We start from the raw sequence: 18,168 nt of genomic DNA, 5'->3' as shown, positions 1-18,168 counted from the left end.
GTTATTTTAGTGTAGAGAGAAGGGTGTCAAAATAAGAAAGCCCCAGTATTGGCAATGTCCAGATTTCAGAGGGAGAAGGCAGAGAGCGAGAGAAAGAGAGAGAAATTCCTTTTAACAATCTGGGTATGGTATTGTGGAATTGGGTTCTTGAGAATGTTTATGAAGAGAATAGAAGGTTGTCATTTTATTAAAGCATAGACATAGAGCTTCTCATATAGATTCTCAATAAATCTGAATTTAGTGATTGTGAGGTTTCTGGTCAACTCTTCAGAGGCTGTTAGCTCTTCCACTTGAATGGATTTCACTATTTCCAAATCTCGAAGCTGCAAACATGGAACAGGCAGCCTCCCATTCTAAACTATAATGGCTGTGGCAATGGAGGAGACCAAAAAGCCTTTCCACCAACAACCATGCAACTGTGTAAACACTTGAGCGTATTCTCAACTTGTCTGAACTGGTCAATATTCTGTCTTTGCTGAGCCTGAAAAAAATGCTTTTAGGTTTTTCTCTTCTCATCAAAATTAAGCTTTTAGGCTGCAATTTTCACCTCCCTGTTCCATCACATGGAGAAATGCTCTTTTGCCTGAAGCCCATTTAAGCAAATAACTATAATGCCAAGGAGTGTCCCTCAAAATAGCAGCATTGCTAATGGGTGGATCAGTAAGAAATTGTAATAAGTCCCTCATCACTCCAGATATGCAGCTTCAGGTAGAATGGAGTCACACGCCACGAAAACCAGGTGTGAATGCTTGCCAGCACCACTGGCAAGGAAATTGAATTTGAAGCAAAAATCAAGTCACTCAGAAAAACACATAGCCCCAAATCCCAGGCTTACAACTGCTCCAGGCAGGCTGAACCTTCTTGTTGGTAAGCCAACAAGAAGCATGGGCCTCTACTCTAAAGACTATGCTTATGGACGAGCGCAGTGGCTCATGCCTGTAATCCCAGCACTTTGGGAGGCCAAGGCAGGCAGATCATCTGAGGTCGGGAGTTCGAGACCAGCCTGACCAACATGGAGAAACCCCGTCTCTACTAAAAATACAAAATTAGCTGGGCATGGTGGCGTATGCCTGTAATCCCAGCTACTCAGGAGGCTGAGCCAGGAGAATCGCTTGAACCCAGGAGGTACAGTATGCAGTGAGCCGAGATCATGCCACTGCACTCCAGCCTGGGCAACAAGAGCAAAACTGTATCAAAAAAAAAAAAAATCTATGCTTACTAGCCTGGAGCATAGTCTTTAGAGTGGGGGCCCACACTTCCTTCCCTAGGAGTTGAAATAATTATAATTACAGTCATAAAATCTCCCAGGACAAATTAGGGCACCATCTTGAGTTGATTGCTCCTACCTGCGGGATAAGAGGGCTCATGCACAGGGTTCCTAGTTGATAGATCGAGGCACCACACATTCAATCTTATAGAACAATTAGAAATAATGAGGAGAAAATTGTAAAATTGCACACAAGCTTCTGTGATGTTCAATTTGATACTTAATATGCTAAAAGTGCAGCTATTATCTATGGAGAGCCCCACGCCGCAGGCTGCCTGTCCTCCTTAATGGGTTTCAAGCCTTTCCAACTATAGTCCGTCTGCTTCTTCCTTTCCACCCATCAGAGAGGGCTCTCTGACTCCCAGTTACAGAAGGGCCTGCAGGCACCTGTCCTTGTTATTGCTGAGGTTGTTTGTTTGTTTTTAATGCTTGTGTCTCTATTTCCCTGATGTATCAGGAAATAGGTTTAGGGTCTGTCAAGGTGAAGTTGGAAGATTGGAAGCCACAGTGGCTTAGAAATCACCCATCTAGAAGTTCAGGCCACAGGGTAGAGTCAGTTGACCCTTAGAGAAGGGCACCAAGTCATCACAGCATCCATTCCTAGGCTGGGTGGAGGCTTTCTGTGTCTAGCCTCACAAATTTTGCAAACTTTACACATGACCACATATGGAAACTGACCTAGAGTTCAAATAACTCAGAGGTCGATGGTGTGGGTTCTCAAATTTGAGCATGCATTGGAATCACCCGGAAAGCTTGTGAAAATACAGATTGCTAGCTCCCGCCCTTGGAGTTTCTAATTTAGTAAATCGAAATAATTTGCATTTCTAACGAGTTTCCAGGTGACGCTGATGAAGCTGGTCTGAGGTTCACTCTTAGAAACTCTCTGCTTTAAAGAATAAAATTATAAGTAGATTGGCACCCCTTCCCCCACCCCCGCACAGATTTAAAAAGCAACCTGGTCACCCTTCTTTGTCTCCAGACGGAGTCTCCACTGCTGGTCCGACCATATTTACCATACATCACCAAGTCTGAACTCCACGCCATCATGACCGCCGGGTTCTCTACAATTGCTGGAAGCGTCTTAGGTGCATACATTTCTTTTGGGGTAAGAATATTTTGGAATTAACTTATGAAAACGTCAACCTCTTCTTTCTTTGCTCTTGTTATTTTTTTCTTTTCCATTGCTGGTGGGAAAAGGAGGCCAAGAGAGTGTTTTTTTGTTTTGTTTTGCCATATGGCAAAAGTTGGTCACAGTTGCTTTGGCGTTTGAACATAGGGACCCCAAGGAGTTTTGGGGCTTCATATCCCTGCTGTCTAACTGTGAGTTCTATCTGCAGAATAAAAATAGAAAAATGCAATCGTATGATGAAGTTGCTTTGGTTGAAAATTTAAATCTGTTAAAAAAAAAAAAAAAACTGTTACCTCAGTCAAGGTGATCTGGACTGGGAGTCAATGAACTATGGCCCATGGGCCAAATCCCAATTGCTCCTGTTTTTGGAAATGAATTATTGGAAAGCAACTACTTTTATTCATTTGTCTATGGCAGCTTTCGTGCTACAGAGTTGAGTCGTTGTGATCCAAAAAGCCAACAACATTTGTTCTCTGGAGCTTTACAGAAAAACTTTTCTGACCCCTGGTCTAGAGCAGTGATTCTCAAACCTTTCTGCACATTAGAATCACGTGGGAGCTTTTAATTCTCTAATGCCCAGGTCCATATCTGAGTAATTAAACCACAATTCCTTGGGATGAGACCCAGGCATCAATATTTTTTTAAAATTCCTCAGATTCTAACGTACAGCCAAGTTTGAGAGTTGGTAGTCTGTAGTATAAGGCTAGGGAATGTTATAACTGGTGCATGCACCCCGACCCATAGAGTTTACAAGCCACACAGAGGCACAATCCCCGATACTGAAACGGAATAACACAGCCCAGTCACTGTGTGACTCAGGAGGCTAGGATTTCTTACAAGATAAGTGGGCTTCATTCTAGGTCTTCATCCAGGCCTTGGAGTGCCAATTAGTAGGAAGAGACAAGAAGAAAGGGGCAAAGGACACCTGTGGAATGGGCAGCTTGAGTGGATCATCTGGGGAATGCCATCCCCACTGTAGAAATGCTGCCTCAAAAATGTTCCGGGGGGGAACAGGAACAGGCAGGGAGCTGCTGATCCTGGAATTCTGAACATATGTGGAAGAGAATCCAGAAACCATGTGAGGGCGGGCGGGAAGGGGAACGAGTGGACCTGCGATAAAGAAAACAGAAGTCATGTACAAATTAAAGGGCCTCCAGATCAATGAAGATTGTGTAAAGGCACCGAGGATCTCAGGAAAGCAAAAGGAAGATGGAGAGAGGAGAATATACACATCTGCAAGTGAATCATGAGTCCCTTCTCCACTCCCCATCCCCTATCTAAAATGATGTAATGAGGCTGGGTGTGGTGGCTCATGCCTGCAATCCCAGCACTTTGAGAGAACGAGGCGGGCAGATCACCTGAGGTTAGGAATTCAAGACCAGCCTGGCCAACATAGCGAAACCCCATCTCTACTAAAAAATACAAAACTTAGCTGGGTGTGGTGGTGGGCTCCTGTAATCCCAGCTACTCAAGAAGCTGAAGCAGGAGAATCACTTGACTGGGGAGGCGGAGGTTGCAGTGAGCCAAGATCGCACCACTGCACTCCAGCCTGGATGATGGAGCAAGACTCCATCTCAAAGAAAAAAAAAAGTTGTAATGACATACATTCTTTAGGGGCTGTCTGAGCGTTCAAAAGGGCAACAGAGAGGTTGAGGAATCTTCCTTGAAAGTTTCCACAACATAGGATTAATTCTTTTCTGAAACAATCAGATTTCATTTTTATGCTTCTCCCAAGGGATGTGGTCAGTTAGCACAAATGTCTCCCTTATCCCTCAGCATCTCAAGGCGATGCCCGCAACTTGGCTCACTGAGCGAGAGTGGCTCTTCCAGACCTCCAAAGAAACATTGTCTTCTGTCATAGAAGCAACCCCCTGCCCTGTTTCTTCCCTTGCAGAGCTCTTGGACCCTTCCTCTGAACACAAGGAAAAAGCTAACCCTGGGTTTGCCTTCTTTCTTCTGAAATTGCAGGTTCCATCCTCCCACTTGTTAACAGCCTCGGTTATGTCGGCACCTGCGTCATTGGCTGCTGCTAAACTCTTTTGGCCTGAGACAGAAAAACCTAAAATAACCCTCAAGAATGCCATGAAAATGGAAAGTGGGTAAGTGTGACACATTCACCTAATTAATGACTACCCAAGCTGGGGTGGGGGACTCCAAATTCAATGTACAGCAAAAATTCGATAACCGGAAAGCACAGTGAATTACGATATTTAAGTAAGTCCAAAGACTATTTAGACTTCACCAAAAAGAGTCTTATTTCCTTTTTTTGAGACTTGCTCCAAAAAGCCTTTTGTCAAAGTTTTACCCTGTCTCCCAAGCTGGAGTGCAGTGGTATGAACACAGCTCACTGCAGCCTCGACCTCCCAGGCTCAAGTTATCCTCCCACCTCAGCCTCTTAAGTAACTGATACTACAAGCATGAGCCACCACACTCAGCTAATTTTTTAAGTTTTTTAGAAACGGGGTCTCACTATGTTGCCCAGGCTGATCTCCAGCTCCTGGGCTCAAGGGATCCTCCTGCCTCAGCCTCCCAAAGCGCCAGGACCTGGCCAAAATCTTGTTTAATACTTGACATCAACCTCTCTAAATACCTAATGTCAATACATTTCCATATCTGTTTGTTGTAAAGATATTTCTTTGTAAATATAGCAGAGTGTTTATGGAGCCTTGGTTTAGACAGTCATAGGATGACCATTTCTGGAGGTTCCTCTTATAAGAAAGCTGGTTCCTTTTCTTTTGCTCTATGAAAAAGAAAGAAAAACAGAGTGGAAAAGACTAAGGAATTTAGGATGTTCAAGAGTATTTCCTTAAATAACAGAATTCATCAGCAACCAATATGTGTCTGAAATTCACCCTTACTTGTTGTAGATAAAGTCAACCATGAGTGAAAAAGTAAGCTGCCAAAGAATATAGCATAATTCCACTTATAAAGTTACTCAGTGTGCAGACTTGCACAATTTTTGTATGTGTGTTTCTTTTGTTGTTGTTGTTTTTGTTTGTTTTTTTGACAGGGTCTCACTCTGTCACCCAGGCTGAGCTCAAATGATCCTCCCACCTCAGCCCCTTGAGTAGCAGGGACTACAGGCATGTACCACCACACCCAGCTAATTTTGGTACTTTTTGTAGAGACAGCATTTTGCCATGTTGCCCAGACTGGTCTCAAACTCCTGGGCTCAAGAAATTCACCTGCATCGGCCTCCCAAAATGCTGGGATTATAGGGTGTGAGCCACTGCACCCGGACACACAATATATTTTTTAGGGATACAGACATGTAGGAAAACGGTAAAGAAAGGGGATGATGAGTGAAGTTTAGGAAGACAGGTACCTCTGAGATTAGAGGGGAGGATGGGATCAAAGAAGAGTACACAGGGGGATTCAAAGGGATGGTGGCACTCCATTTCTAAATGAGGTGATGGATTTACAGCCTTCCTTGAATCATTGGTTTGTTATTGTTTTTGAATCATTAGTTTTTATAGCATTTATATTTTATAACTATTCTCTGGCAGCTACTTGTAATAAAAATCATTTTTAAACTTGTAATATTTTTATCATTTTCCAAGTTTTTATTATAAATGTTCCCAAATTTAAAAAGTAATGTAAGCTACCCAGACTCTGGAGGCTAAGGTAAGAGGATCGCTTAAGCCCAGCAGTTTAAGACCAGCCCATGCCATGTAGCATGACCCTGTCTCTTTTTTTTTTTTTTTTTTTTTTTTTGAGACGGAGTCTCGCTCTGTCGCCCGGGCTGGAGTGCAGTGGCCGGATCTCAGCTCACTGCAAGCTCCGCCTTTCGGGTTTACGCCATTCTCCTGCCTCAGCCTCCCGAGTAGCTAGGACTACAGGCGCCCGCCACCTCGCCTGGATAGATTTTTGTATTTTTTAGTAGAGACGGGGTTTCACAGTGTTAGCCAGGATGGTCTCGATCTCCTGACCTCGTGATCCGCCCGTCTCGGTCTCCCAAAGTGCTGGGATTGACCCCATCTCTTAAAAAAAAAAAAAAAAGCCAAGCATGGTGGCACACACCTGTAGTCCCAGCTATTCGGGAGGCTGAGGAAGGAGGATCACTTGAGCCCAGGAGTTGGAGGCTCCAATGAGCTATGATCGCACCACTTTACTCCAGCCTGAGACACAGAACAAGACCCTATCTCTTTAAAAACAAGAACAAACATGGTTAAATACCCATATGCCTACTTCATGAAGTCATGTGATTCAGGTGAGTATTCTGAGCAAGGCAGGGGCCTGATAGTTTGTCTCTTGTCTAAGCTCTGATTCTGCTACTTCTGCACCAATGGTGTCCATCCCCTAACAACCCTTTGGTAATTCTAGAATTGCTATTTCTTGATAAAGCGATTCAGGGAATCTTCTAGAAGCTGCAACACAAGGAGCTTCCTCCTCCATCTCCCTGGTGGCCAACATTGCTGTGAATCTGATTGCCTTCCTGGCCCTGCTGTCTTTTATGAATTCAGCCCTGTCCTGGTTTGGAAACATGTTTGACTACCCACAGCTGAGTTTTGAGGTATAATCATATCACACCCCTGCCCTCTGTTTTGTTTCTGCCTATCTTTGTTTAAAAATAAAATAGGTTTGTAAACAGCCCACCCTAACAACCTAGTGGACTCTTCCATGCTGTAGAAGCTTCTCATGCATCCCCCAACTTCCCACCCACCTTTTCTCTGTCTCCTATCACCCTCCTTCCCCGCAACGACCGTCAGTCTCTCCTGGCCCCTTCCCCAAGAATCCAGCTTATTTCAAATGACCGATTTCTAGCTCTGATTCCTGATGGGTAAAAATGGGCAAGGGAAGAAGGAATTTCTGTGCCTAAAGGAGACAGAGGGATCAGAAACAGTGTTATCACTGAGGAGGCAGAACTGAAAGCAAATCACTATTCTAATCAAGTGTCTACTTTTGGTTTCTATAGCTAATCTGCTCCTACATCTTCATGCCCTTTTCCTTCATAATGGGAGTGGAATGGCAAGACAGCTTTATGGTTGCCAGACTCATAGGTTATAAGACCTTCTTCAATGAATTTGTGGCTTACGAGCACCTCTCAAAATGGATCCACTTGAGGAAAGAAGGTGGACCCAAATTTGTGAATGGTGTGCAGCAATATATATCAGTGAGTAACTATTTTAATTCCTCGGTACATTTCTTCATCACATACCTGCATTCATCTATTACTTATGCCTCTGTGCGTCAAGCACTATGCCAGGCACCTGGGATAGATCAGAGGGCAAAACAACCTAAAATCTATGGCTCATGGAGCTCATAACGTACATAGAACTTCCTAATTTTCAGTTATGTTGAATTAATCAGAGAGAGTGTGTGTGTATGAGTGTGTAGACACAGCTAATCATTGCCATTGTGATCATTTACTTTTGAGGACTGTGGACACAGACCCAGAGTCACATGAGCTGGGACTGCAATCAATCAACCAAAATTTGTTGAATGCCTTTTATGTGCAATGTGCTGAGTACCGAGGCCATAGCCTTCAGCAAGTCATGGGGCCCCTGCCCTCATAGTCTAGTGGCTGACAGTCTAGTGATCATAAAGACCTCTCCCTTTGAACTTAGTGGATTCTGTGAGCTCTGAGAAACCGTCTAAAAGTAACATCATGCCTGGACATCCTTGAGAGAGAGTGTAGCATCATCACTGCTCTCCACGTGGATCAGGGAGAGAAAAGACTCAGAGTCTGTGATCTGAAAGCCTTGAGACAAGCACCCATAATTACGTCAGGACTTCAGGTCAATAGCCTGCAAGGAGACATTCACATCTGCCTGGCCTTTGGTGGGATGAGGACCTCAGGTGAGGTCATGTTTGTAGTTGAGTTTGCAACTTTCTCCCCTGGAGAACAGAACTGTCACTCATGGAAACTCTTAAGGAAATGGTTAACATTCCTGAGCACCCCTAGTACTCATTGAAACAATCCATTTGGAATTAATGTTCCAGGCATGTACTTGGTTTAAAAATGAAAGGGGAGGAAAAGTAGCCTGCCTAAGGTTCTGAGTCTGCTCACCCACAAACAACACTACCATCCTTCCCGGCCTGCCAAAGAACAAGCCTGCAGATTTACTCCCACATAGCACACCAGCGTAAAAGCCCACTCCTGGGGGAGCACTGATTTATATTTTACAGCTAGGGCATTTTGACCCACACCTCTGACACGAGCAGGGGCTCTGCAGATTTTCCCGTTCTCGGATGTTCATTCTTCAACTAACCTCCCAGTACAGCTTGGCCAATTATTCTCATTGTTTAGATGCCACCAAAACCAGTTTGTTTCCCTGCCAAAAGTAAACAATAGGCTAAATTAAGTGAAATGTTTTCTATCCCCAATTGCCAGTTGCCAGGAAAGAATCGTTTTGTTAAGGAGCAGGCCGGGCTCTGCGCTCTGGCAGCACGAAGCAGTTGTGTGGAAAGGTTATTGTGAGGATAGTGATAGAACAGTAGAGCTGATTGAGTTTAGGGGTGAGCCCAACCAAAGGCAGGCACAGAGAGAACATTTGGAAACAGGAGCTCAGTGGCCTCTGCTATTGTGGAGTCACGATGGGAAAGGCATTTTGTTTCTCCAAATTTCTGATTTGCAATCAACAAAATGCAGATGAGTTTCAGCAATTTTTGCTCACAACCTAGAAGTGGAGGAGGGCGTCCCAACAGTCTCCTCGAAAAGGTGCCACAGAACAGAACGTACATGTGGGTCCGTGAGGCAAAACACCAGTGATATCCACTGAATTATGCCCATGCTGACCTCCATCTGAGATAAGAGGGAGAATACTATGCCCCATGCCCCTAGGAGGAGCCCTTTATTCCATCACTTTCTCTTTCCTAAAGATAATACTTTGTCTGTTTTTATTCATCTGTTTACATGTAACACATACCATAGTATAGAATTCAAAAGGTCCAAAAAAAGATAAAGGAAAAAGTAAGGCAATCTTCTTCTTTCTCTGGAGCTCTTCTCCCTGTAACATATACTCACTTTTTAACCTTTCCTTTGCACTTAATAACGTGTCTCAGGTGCCTTTCCATATCAGCACCTGTGACATAGTATTCTATTGTATTGCACGCCATAATTCATCTCAACTAGTCCCATTCTGATAAGCAGTTATCTGTTTTTTCACTATCAGAGATAGTGCTATAATGACCATCCTGTACGTATGGCATCCCGTGCAGACACAAGGAGAGTTGTAAGGTGTGTTATTAATATTTTCCTAGTACGGTGCATCTCTTTTCATCACATCATCTTGCACATTTATGGGCAAAGTCAGCGTGGAATTGTCCCAGCCTCCTTTTCCTCTTCTAAAACCCATCATGGCCACATCTGTGTGCCCCCTTCCCACTTATCCCAGGAAAGGGGAAAGAGGAGTTTCAAGCCCCTTATCTTTCTCCCCACAATCTCTTAATAAGTATGCCTGGTTTTGAAGCCAGCTGAACTAAATGAAAAAGCACTAGAAAAAAGTGGGGAACAAGGACAGCTTTTCCAGGAACGGTGGACTGCATACCTACTTGAAATTTTTTTTTTTCCTGCTGGCTATATGCACGCTGATGGAAAATATCAACAAAGGAGAGCTCTCAGAAACCATGAGAGAGAAGAGAGGCCTTGGAATCAACAAAAATCTTACCATGGTCACTTGAGTCTTGAATGAGTGTAGTATTGCTCGGTTTATTCTTTGAACAAAATCATAGAGTTTTGAGGATATTGGAAAATTATTGCTTTAGTCACGTGGGTACCTTTGTCAGACTGGGTGTGCCTCTGGGAACAATAGAGTAGACGGGATCTTCTGAGCCTCAGTTTCAATCAGTCCTCAAACTGAGAAAAAATTGTCTGGCCTGGCCGGGCGCGGTGGCTCAAGCCTGTAATCCCAGCACTTTGGGAGGCCGAGACAGGCGGATCACGAGGTCAGGAGATCGAGAACATCCTGGCTAACACGGTGAAACCCCGTCTCTACTAAAAAATACAAAAAACTAGCTGGGCGAGGTGGCGGGTGCCTGTAGTCCCAGCTACTCGGGAGGCTGCGGCAGGAGAATGGCGTCAACCCGGAAGGCGGAGCTTGCAGTGAGCTGAGATCCGGCCACTGCACTCCAGCCCGGGCGACAGAGCGAGACTCCGTCTCAAAAAAAAAAAAAAAAAAAAAAATTGTCTGGCCTAAGCAGTATCTCTTGAGTCACAGGGCCACACCCATGCTTTCATGAATTCATCTTCCATCCTCTGACTGCCCCGTGAAAGGGATGTTCCTTCTCCTACTTCCAGCTGGGCGTCCTGACATTCCCATGGAGTGGTCAGAGCTGCAGTACACACACCATGGCCAGACTATCAGGAAGCTCCTGTGATAGCTGAGAATTTCCTTTTTATTAACATAATTATTCTTAAATTATATCCTTTTCACTGAATTATAACTTAAATACCAAATTAAGGGCTCAGTTTTGATGTCACCTGTGTAACCACAACCATATTCAACATATAGAGTATCTCCATCACGCCTTTAAAAAAAAAAAAGTTTTCCTCATGGCCATTTGTAGTCAACAACTCCACTCCCATCCCCACCCAAAGACCTAGTCCCAGGCAACCAATATCCATTCTTTCACTGTAAATTATTTTTGCATATTCTAGGATTTATTCTTCTTCTTATTATTATTATTATTATTATTGAGATGGAGTCTCACTCTGTCGCCCAGGCTATAGTGCAATGGTGCAATCTCAGCTCACTGCAACCTCTGCCTCCTGGATTCAAGCGATTCTCCTGGCTCAGCCTCCCAAGTAGCTGGGATTACAGGCACACACCATCATACCTGGCTAATTATTTATTTATTTATTTTTTTATTTTTAGTAGAGGCAGAGTTTCACCATGTTGGCCAGGATGGTCTTGAACTCCTGACCTTAAGTGATCTACCCACATCAACCTCCCAAAGTGCTGGGATTACAGGCGTCAGCCACTGTACCTGGCCCTAGAATTTCATATACATGTGCTCACTTGGCTTTCATGTTGTTGGATGTATTTCCTTTTTATTGCAAAGCAGCATTTCATTTTATGGGTATCCACAATTGTTTATCCATTTGCCTACTGAATGACATTAAAGTTGTTGCCAGCATGAGGCTATTTAATAAAGCTGCCATAAGTATTTATGTACAGTCTTTTTGTGGTGTTTTTGTTTCTCCTAGAAAAACTGCTGGGTCATTCAGGCACTGCATGTTAAGAAGAAACTTCCACACTGTTTCACAGACTATGTCATTTTACATTCCCACCAGCTATATCTAAGAGTTCTAGTCACTTCACATCCTTGTCAACACTTTGTATTGTCAGTTTTTTTACTTTAGGGGAGGTATAGTAGTATCTCATTGTGGCTTTATTTTACATTTCCCTGGTGATCAATGATGTTGAACATCTTTTCATGTACTTTTTGGTTATTTGCAGAGCTTTTGTCAAGTATCCAAATCTCTATTCATTTTTCCTTGGCTATTTATCATCTTATTGAGTTATAACAGTTCTTTATATAGTCTGAATAAGTTTTTTGTCAAGTAAATGTAATGTGAATATTTTCTGGGACCAATTTTGTATCTCCAGCACACTGTAGCAGATGGCCAGGTCATATGGAATATTAGAAGGCATTATTGACCAGGAAGCAGCATTTGTAGAAGCCAAGGCTACCAATTGTAAGCCTTTTGTAGAGAGTCACTGAGTCCACACAGTCCCCTTCCATTTTCCCACAAAATTCAAGTGGAGATGGTAAAAGGGGTCTAGGAAGTAATGGGCATTTGATACCATGGACTGTGCATTTATTTGTCAATATTGAATTTATGGTCAAAATGAAGCCCAGTTGGATGTCAGATTTATTGAGCAAGATCAGATTGTGTATACATATGTGTTTATGCTTGCTTACAGATTCGTTCTGAGATAATCGCCACTTATGCTCTCTGTGGTTTTGCCAATATCGGGTCCCTAGGAATTGTGATCGGCGGACTCAGTAAGTGAAAAGAACATTCTTCAACAACACAGATGTGACATAGACATACTTGGATCTCCATTTTGCTCTGTAATGTTATTCATGTCAGGAAAAGAAAAAGGCCTTTTCAACAGTCATGAGTCCTCTGGTGCTTCTCCCAGCCCAGGGGTGACCTGTAGGCTTCACCTTGCATGCCGATGCCAATAGATTTATGATGGGCACCTGGAGAAGGATTCTGAGAGCCATTGGAAGTCCAGTAGGAGAAGGCTGTGATTTCTTAGTGGTGTCTGCCATGGGCATAGAAGTAGATGGTGACAGTTGAGTTTTACATCATCTTAGTCATCCCTCCTGCCACTCATTTGCCTTGCCATGCCTTCAATGAACAGCCCTTTGGATGAAACATAGGAGGTGTTTCTTCTGTGGAGAATGAAAGCCTTTGAGCCTTTTGGCAAACAAGCCTCTTCCCTTCTTCCCACAGCAGAGAATTTCTCTGTATGTGGAGTTTATTACTAAGTTCTTGAATCTTAAATTTCCCAGTTAAGTTAAAAAAAAAAAAAAAAAGGCAGCTGACCTGAGCCCAGCCCCAGAACAATGTTCAGAGGCTAAGGGTTTTAATCAATACTTCAACCATGATCTCACATCCCTCCTTCCATGTTTCCCAGCATCCATGGCCCCTTCCAGAAAGCGTGACATCGCCTCGGGAGCAGTGAGAGCTCTGATCGCGGGGACCGTGGCCTGCTTCATGACAGCCTGCATCGCAGGTATACACCCTGTCCTTTGTGTCCTGGTGCCCACAGGATGAATGGCAGCTTTCAGGACAGGCAGTGCCTCTAGCTTGCACGTGCAGCACACATCGCCACAGAAAGCTGAGAGTCAGAGCTGTCCTTCGGCATATTGTAAAGTTAAAGGTGTGCAGTGTGGTAGAGAAGCTAAGAACAGAATGAGGGTTCAGGGACTTCTTTAATTAATAAAATTAATGGGGCCAGGTGCAGTGGCTCACACCTATAATCCCAGCACACTGGGAGACCAAGGTGGGTGGGTCACCTGATGTAAGGAGTTTGAGTCCAGCCTGACCAACATGGTGAAACCGCCTCTCTACTAAAAATACAAAAAGTAGCTGGGCACACACCTGTAATCCCAGCTACTTTGGAGGCTGAAGCATTAGAATCGCTTGAACCCGGGAAGCGGAGGTTGCAGTGAGTTGAGATCATGCCACTGCACTCTAGCCTAGGCAAAAGAACAAGGCTGTGTCTCAAAATAAATAAATAAATATACAAATACATAAATAAAACTAAAAAATAAACAAATAATAAAATAAATGGGACTCTGTTCTGCTCCTAGGCATACTCTCCAGCACTCCTGTGGACATCAGCTGCCATCACGTTGTAGAGAATGCCTTCAACTCCAGTTTCCCTGGAAACACAACCAAGGTGATATCTTGTTGCCAAAGTCTGTTGAACAGGTATTGTATTCTTGATTATAATTTCTTTATACTTCATTATTAATAATCAAATCAGACCTAAATACCCCATCCACTTAATTTTATAACTTTATGACTCTATTTCAAAGTGGCCGGGCGCAGTGGCTGACACCTGTAATCCCAGCACTTTGGGAGGCCGAGGCGGGCGGATCATGAGGTCTGGAGTTTCAGACCTCCTGGCCAACACGGTGAAACCCCGTCTCTACTAAAAATACAAAACATTAGCCAGGCGTGGTGGTGGGCGCCTGTAGTCCCAGCTACTCGGGAGGCTGAGGTAGGAGAATCGCTTGAACCCAGGAGGCGGAGGTTGCAGTGGGCCCAGATCGTGCCATTGCACTCCAACCTGGCGACAGAGCGAGACTCCATCTCAACAAAAAAAAAAAAAAAAAAAAAAAAAAAGTAAGAACTTTTGCAGTGATTCTAACTACCTTTCACTTTGACTTTCCTCAGATAAGACCAGCAACTATAACACTAGCTAGTGCTACTCAAGCATTTAATATGCACCCAGCTGTGTGTTAGGCACTTTGTATGAATTAGCTCACTTAAACTTTGCAACCACTGTGTACGTTGGGAACTATCTCTCTCCGGTTTCTTTTTTTTTTTTTTTTTTTTTTTTTTTTTTTGCATTCCTTAAAATTAAGGCTTAGAGAAGCTATGCCTACTCCAGCAAAATTAGCACAAGCACAAGTGAGATACAGAATTCAGGTCTATCTGCCTGCTAAGCCTATGCCCTTAACTGCCGCCTTCTGCTGCCTCCCCTTCAAGGGGATCCAAACTGTCCAGACAACATGATGATTGTCTATGGTGAACAAGAAACCACCAGTGACCCATGGCAGCCACCCCTACCCCATACAGTTTGTTTGCAAAATCAATGTTCCCACCCAAGATACCATCCTTAATGTACAAGTGTTTTATAACGATTGATTCTATCCTATCTTTGCTTGTTATGGAGCAAACAGGGAAAGTTCTTGAGGACACCCAGAATTTAGGAGCCAAAATGAATTCCCCAGTGCCTCTGTCCTTTAGTCCACCCTAACAGAATGTGAGCGAGAAAATCAGCTTCCTGCCCTGAACTATTTTTAATGTCATTGTCTGCTCACCTACTGTTTCTGCCATCTATGGCTCATGTAACTGTTCGTTTCCACTTTCCACCAGCACTGTTGCCAAGGGTCCTGGTGAAGTCATCCCAGGAGGAAACCACAGCCTGTATTCTTTGAAGGGCTGCTGCACATTGTTGAATCCATCAACCTTTAACTGCAGTTGGATCCCTAATACATTTTGAGGTCAGCCACTTCTCCAGTGGAACTCTTAAGTACAGATGCTGAATTTTCTACTTTGGAGAGAAAAAAAAAACTACTGCCCACAGATTGATATTTCCATCATGGAATCAGCTTTAATGGCAAGGAATGAAGAAAAACAAGAGTGGACCTTCAGAGCTACAACATCTTCCTCCTCCCCTTCCCTCCCCACCAGCCCCTTCCCCACGGAGAACTTCTATGATGTCCCAAAGTGAGGTGGTGTGGTTTCCAGTCTCAATGGTATTTTCTGACTTTCATGTTTCCAAGGCATTTCACCAGAATACAGCTATCAATGGCAGCTCCCAACAACTGGGCTGTGACTCACCCACACCCACTTAGTGTCCACAAACTAGTTCAGGGTGACTCAGCTTAAGCACATCTCAGGTGATGTCACTCTGCATACACCTTGGCTTACCTGAAATAGGCTGAACTTGAATCTCACATAAGGGAAAACTAGTCATCAATCACCAACTCATTGACTACCCTCAGGAAGTCCTCCAGAAATCAAGAATCCTTGAGGAGAACACGTGGACCATACCAAAACCAGGGTTTAAATCCATTCTGCTTAAGAGTTCTATCAGTCAGTTTAAGCATAAGTTACGCTGCACTAGCAAACAACCCTAAAAACCTCAGTGGCTTACAGATTTATTTTTCACTCACATGTTTGTAACGATCCATGTTGGTTGTAATGCATATTGCTTCAGGACCCAGTCTAAAGGAGCAGCCTTTAAGCGGGGGCATTTTGGTCTTAAGAGGGAAAAGAAAGGTGGGAACCACATGATGGCTCTTTCATCTTCTGCTAGGAAATTATACCCTTTATTTCTATGACATTCCATTAGCCAAAATAAGTCCTGTGACAGGCACGATGTCAGTCACCACAGTTAAATTATTCTGTCATAGGGAGGGATAGTGAATATTTTGCAGAAGTAATATGATACACCACAAGGGTATATGACATCCTTGTCTCCCTTCAAGGAGCCATCCTGTTGTAGGCCATAATGGTAGGCCTATTCATGTGCACATTTGGTAATGTATTCCTGGTGACAAAGCAGTTACTCTTCAGTCAAAAGCCGTGTAAGAAGCAGTTGAGGAAAAAAAGTCCTGGTTGAGCTCTGAAAACCTTGCATTGATAATTTCACTGACCAGGAAGGCATCAGTATCAAACTTGAAGAATGGGGGTCAGAAATTCCAGAGACAATGGTAGTGTGCTCTTTAATGAAATGCCCGTCACCACTGCTCTTAATAGCAAAAAGACCACATGCTGTGAGAAAACACAAACGTCAATTACCAAGTCAAGAAACAGACACTGAATGTGAAAAAGGTTTTGAAATACCTTAAGTAATTTATTTTGTTTCTATTTTTCTTTCTGTTTGTGTACAAGAGTAACTTAAAAGAAAAATCTATGTGTAAATAGTTGTGGTTTTTTGTGTGTTTTGTTTTTTGTGGTGGTGAAGGAGGAGCCTAAATGTCCAGAGGACTGTTTATCCCTGAAGTGTGATATACTAAAATATTTATCATTATTTGTATCAATTTTCCTTGGAGTTCAATGTGCCCTTGCAGTCTTCAGACTTAATTTTAGGAAAACATATTTGCATGTTTTCCCCCCATTCTCAATGTTTGGTGTCCTAGTTCATCATACCCTACAGAATGTTATGTATATGTATTATACCATTCCTCTGTGGACATTCGTTTACTTTGTTTACAGGTTTTGGTTTGGGGGTTCTCCTTTTCCTACTTTGGACACTGCATGTACATTTACTTTGCATGCTGGTGCTTTTTTTTCTATAGCAATGGTGTCTGATAGACATATGCAAGTCACATGTAATTTAAGATCTCATAGCCACACTAAAAAACAGGTAAAATTAATTTTAATATATTTAACCCAATACATTGGAGATATTATTTCAGTGAGATATTTTTCATTCTTATCAAACTAAGTCTCAGTCTGGTTTGCATATCTCAGTTGAGACACTAAAGTTTTACTGATAATACTTAACCCATGTTTAGATTTCATAAAATCTAAATTTGCAAAGTAAATTTACATACCCATGTTGGTCTAAATGTGCTTAAAAGTTTTCCAATAACTGAAATGATTAGCAGTTTAAAATTTAAAATTTTGTTACTCCATTACTCCATATTTCAAGTATTAGTGGCTACCATATTGGTCAGAGCAGCTTCATAGGATGATTTCCTAGGTTTGAAGTGTGTGTATATTTCTGGTATGATAAGATGTCAGATTAGTTTTTGGATAAATATCTTGTCTTAATTTTTACCTGCTTTGATGTGCCCTTTCTGATGTGTTTTTTCATCTACCTCTGTGTATATGTGTGACATTCCTTTATAAATGCAATATGTTCGCATAGGTCATACGCTGGTTCCTTATTAATACTGTGCATCCTTGAACTGAGAAGGCGGGTGTTATTCCCGAGCTATATTATGGAGGATAGTAAAGGCCAACGACCAGCAGAATGAGCTGGTTAAGTCTCTTGAGCTTGTTGCCTCCAGAAACCTCACAAATACCCTGTGAAAGTTATAGGTGGCCCCTCTCCCAGTGAAACAACCTAATGGAGGGTTTTGGTGCATGGTGATTTTCTTTTTCTTTTTTTTTTCTTTTGAGACGGAGTCTCGCTCTGCCGCCCAGGCTGGAGTGCAGTGGCACAATCTTGGCTCACTGCAAGCTCCGCCTCCCAGGCTCAGGCCATTCTCCTGCCTCAGCCTCCCGAGTAGCTGGGACTACAGGCGCCCGCCACCGCGCCAGGCTAATGTTTTGTATTTTTAGTAGAGACGGGGTTTCACCGTGTTATCCAGGATGGTCTCGATCTCCTGACCTCGTGATCCGCCCGCCTCGGCCTCCCAAAGTGCTGGGATTACAGGGATTACAGGCGTGAGCAACTGCGCCCGGCCGGTGCATGGTGATGTTTTTGTTTCCCTTTAGCAGACATAGAAGCAGAAGGCTGCTTGTTTTCCCCAGTTTCTCCTTCACCCACATCCCTATAGTGGGCAAAGATGGCATGCCTATGTTTTTCAGCTGTTTGAGCCCACTCGCTGCTGACAGATTGTTGCT

At 43.3% G+C, this 18,168-nt stretch overlaps 1 protein-coding gene across 2 annotated transcripts in view; it reads left to right on the top strand.

The window, feature by feature from the left end:
* Window positions 1-17,468, top strand: part of SLC28A3 (solute carrier family 28 member 3) — a 67,678-nt gene extending 50,210 nt beyond the window's left edge. For both annotated transcript variants that reach the window (XM_030919812.1, XM_010384009.2), the window contains exons 12-19: window positions 2,247-2,372; window positions 4,365-4,495; window positions 6,741-6,909; window positions 7,312-7,509; window positions 12,266-12,347; window positions 12,989-13,087; window positions 13,668-13,788; window positions 14,962-17,468. In XM_030919812.1, the coding sequence (XP_030775672.1) occupies window positions 2,247-2,372; window positions 4,365-4,495; window positions 6,741-6,909; window positions 7,312-7,509; window positions 12,266-12,347; window positions 12,989-13,087; window positions 13,668-13,788; window positions 14,962-15,088 (1,053 nt within the window). In that variant the 3' untranslated portion in view covers window positions 15,089-17,468. The remainder of the gene's footprint in view (window positions 1-2,246; window positions 2,373-4,364; window positions 4,496-6,740; window positions 6,910-7,311; window positions 7,510-12,265; window positions 12,348-12,988; window positions 13,088-13,667; window positions 13,789-14,961) is intronic.
* The last annotated feature ends 700 nt before the right edge of the window (window positions 17,469-18,168 follow it).

This window comes from Rhinopithecus roxellana, chromosome 16 (assembly GCF_007565055.1).
Source record: "Rhinopithecus roxellana isolate Shanxi Qingling chromosome 16, ASM756505v1, whole genome shotgun sequence".
Lineage (NCBI taxonomy): Eukaryota > Metazoa > Chordata > Mammalia > Primates > Cercopithecidae > Rhinopithecus > Rhinopithecus roxellana.
This window is presented reverse-complemented; position numbering and strand designations above follow the sequence as displayed.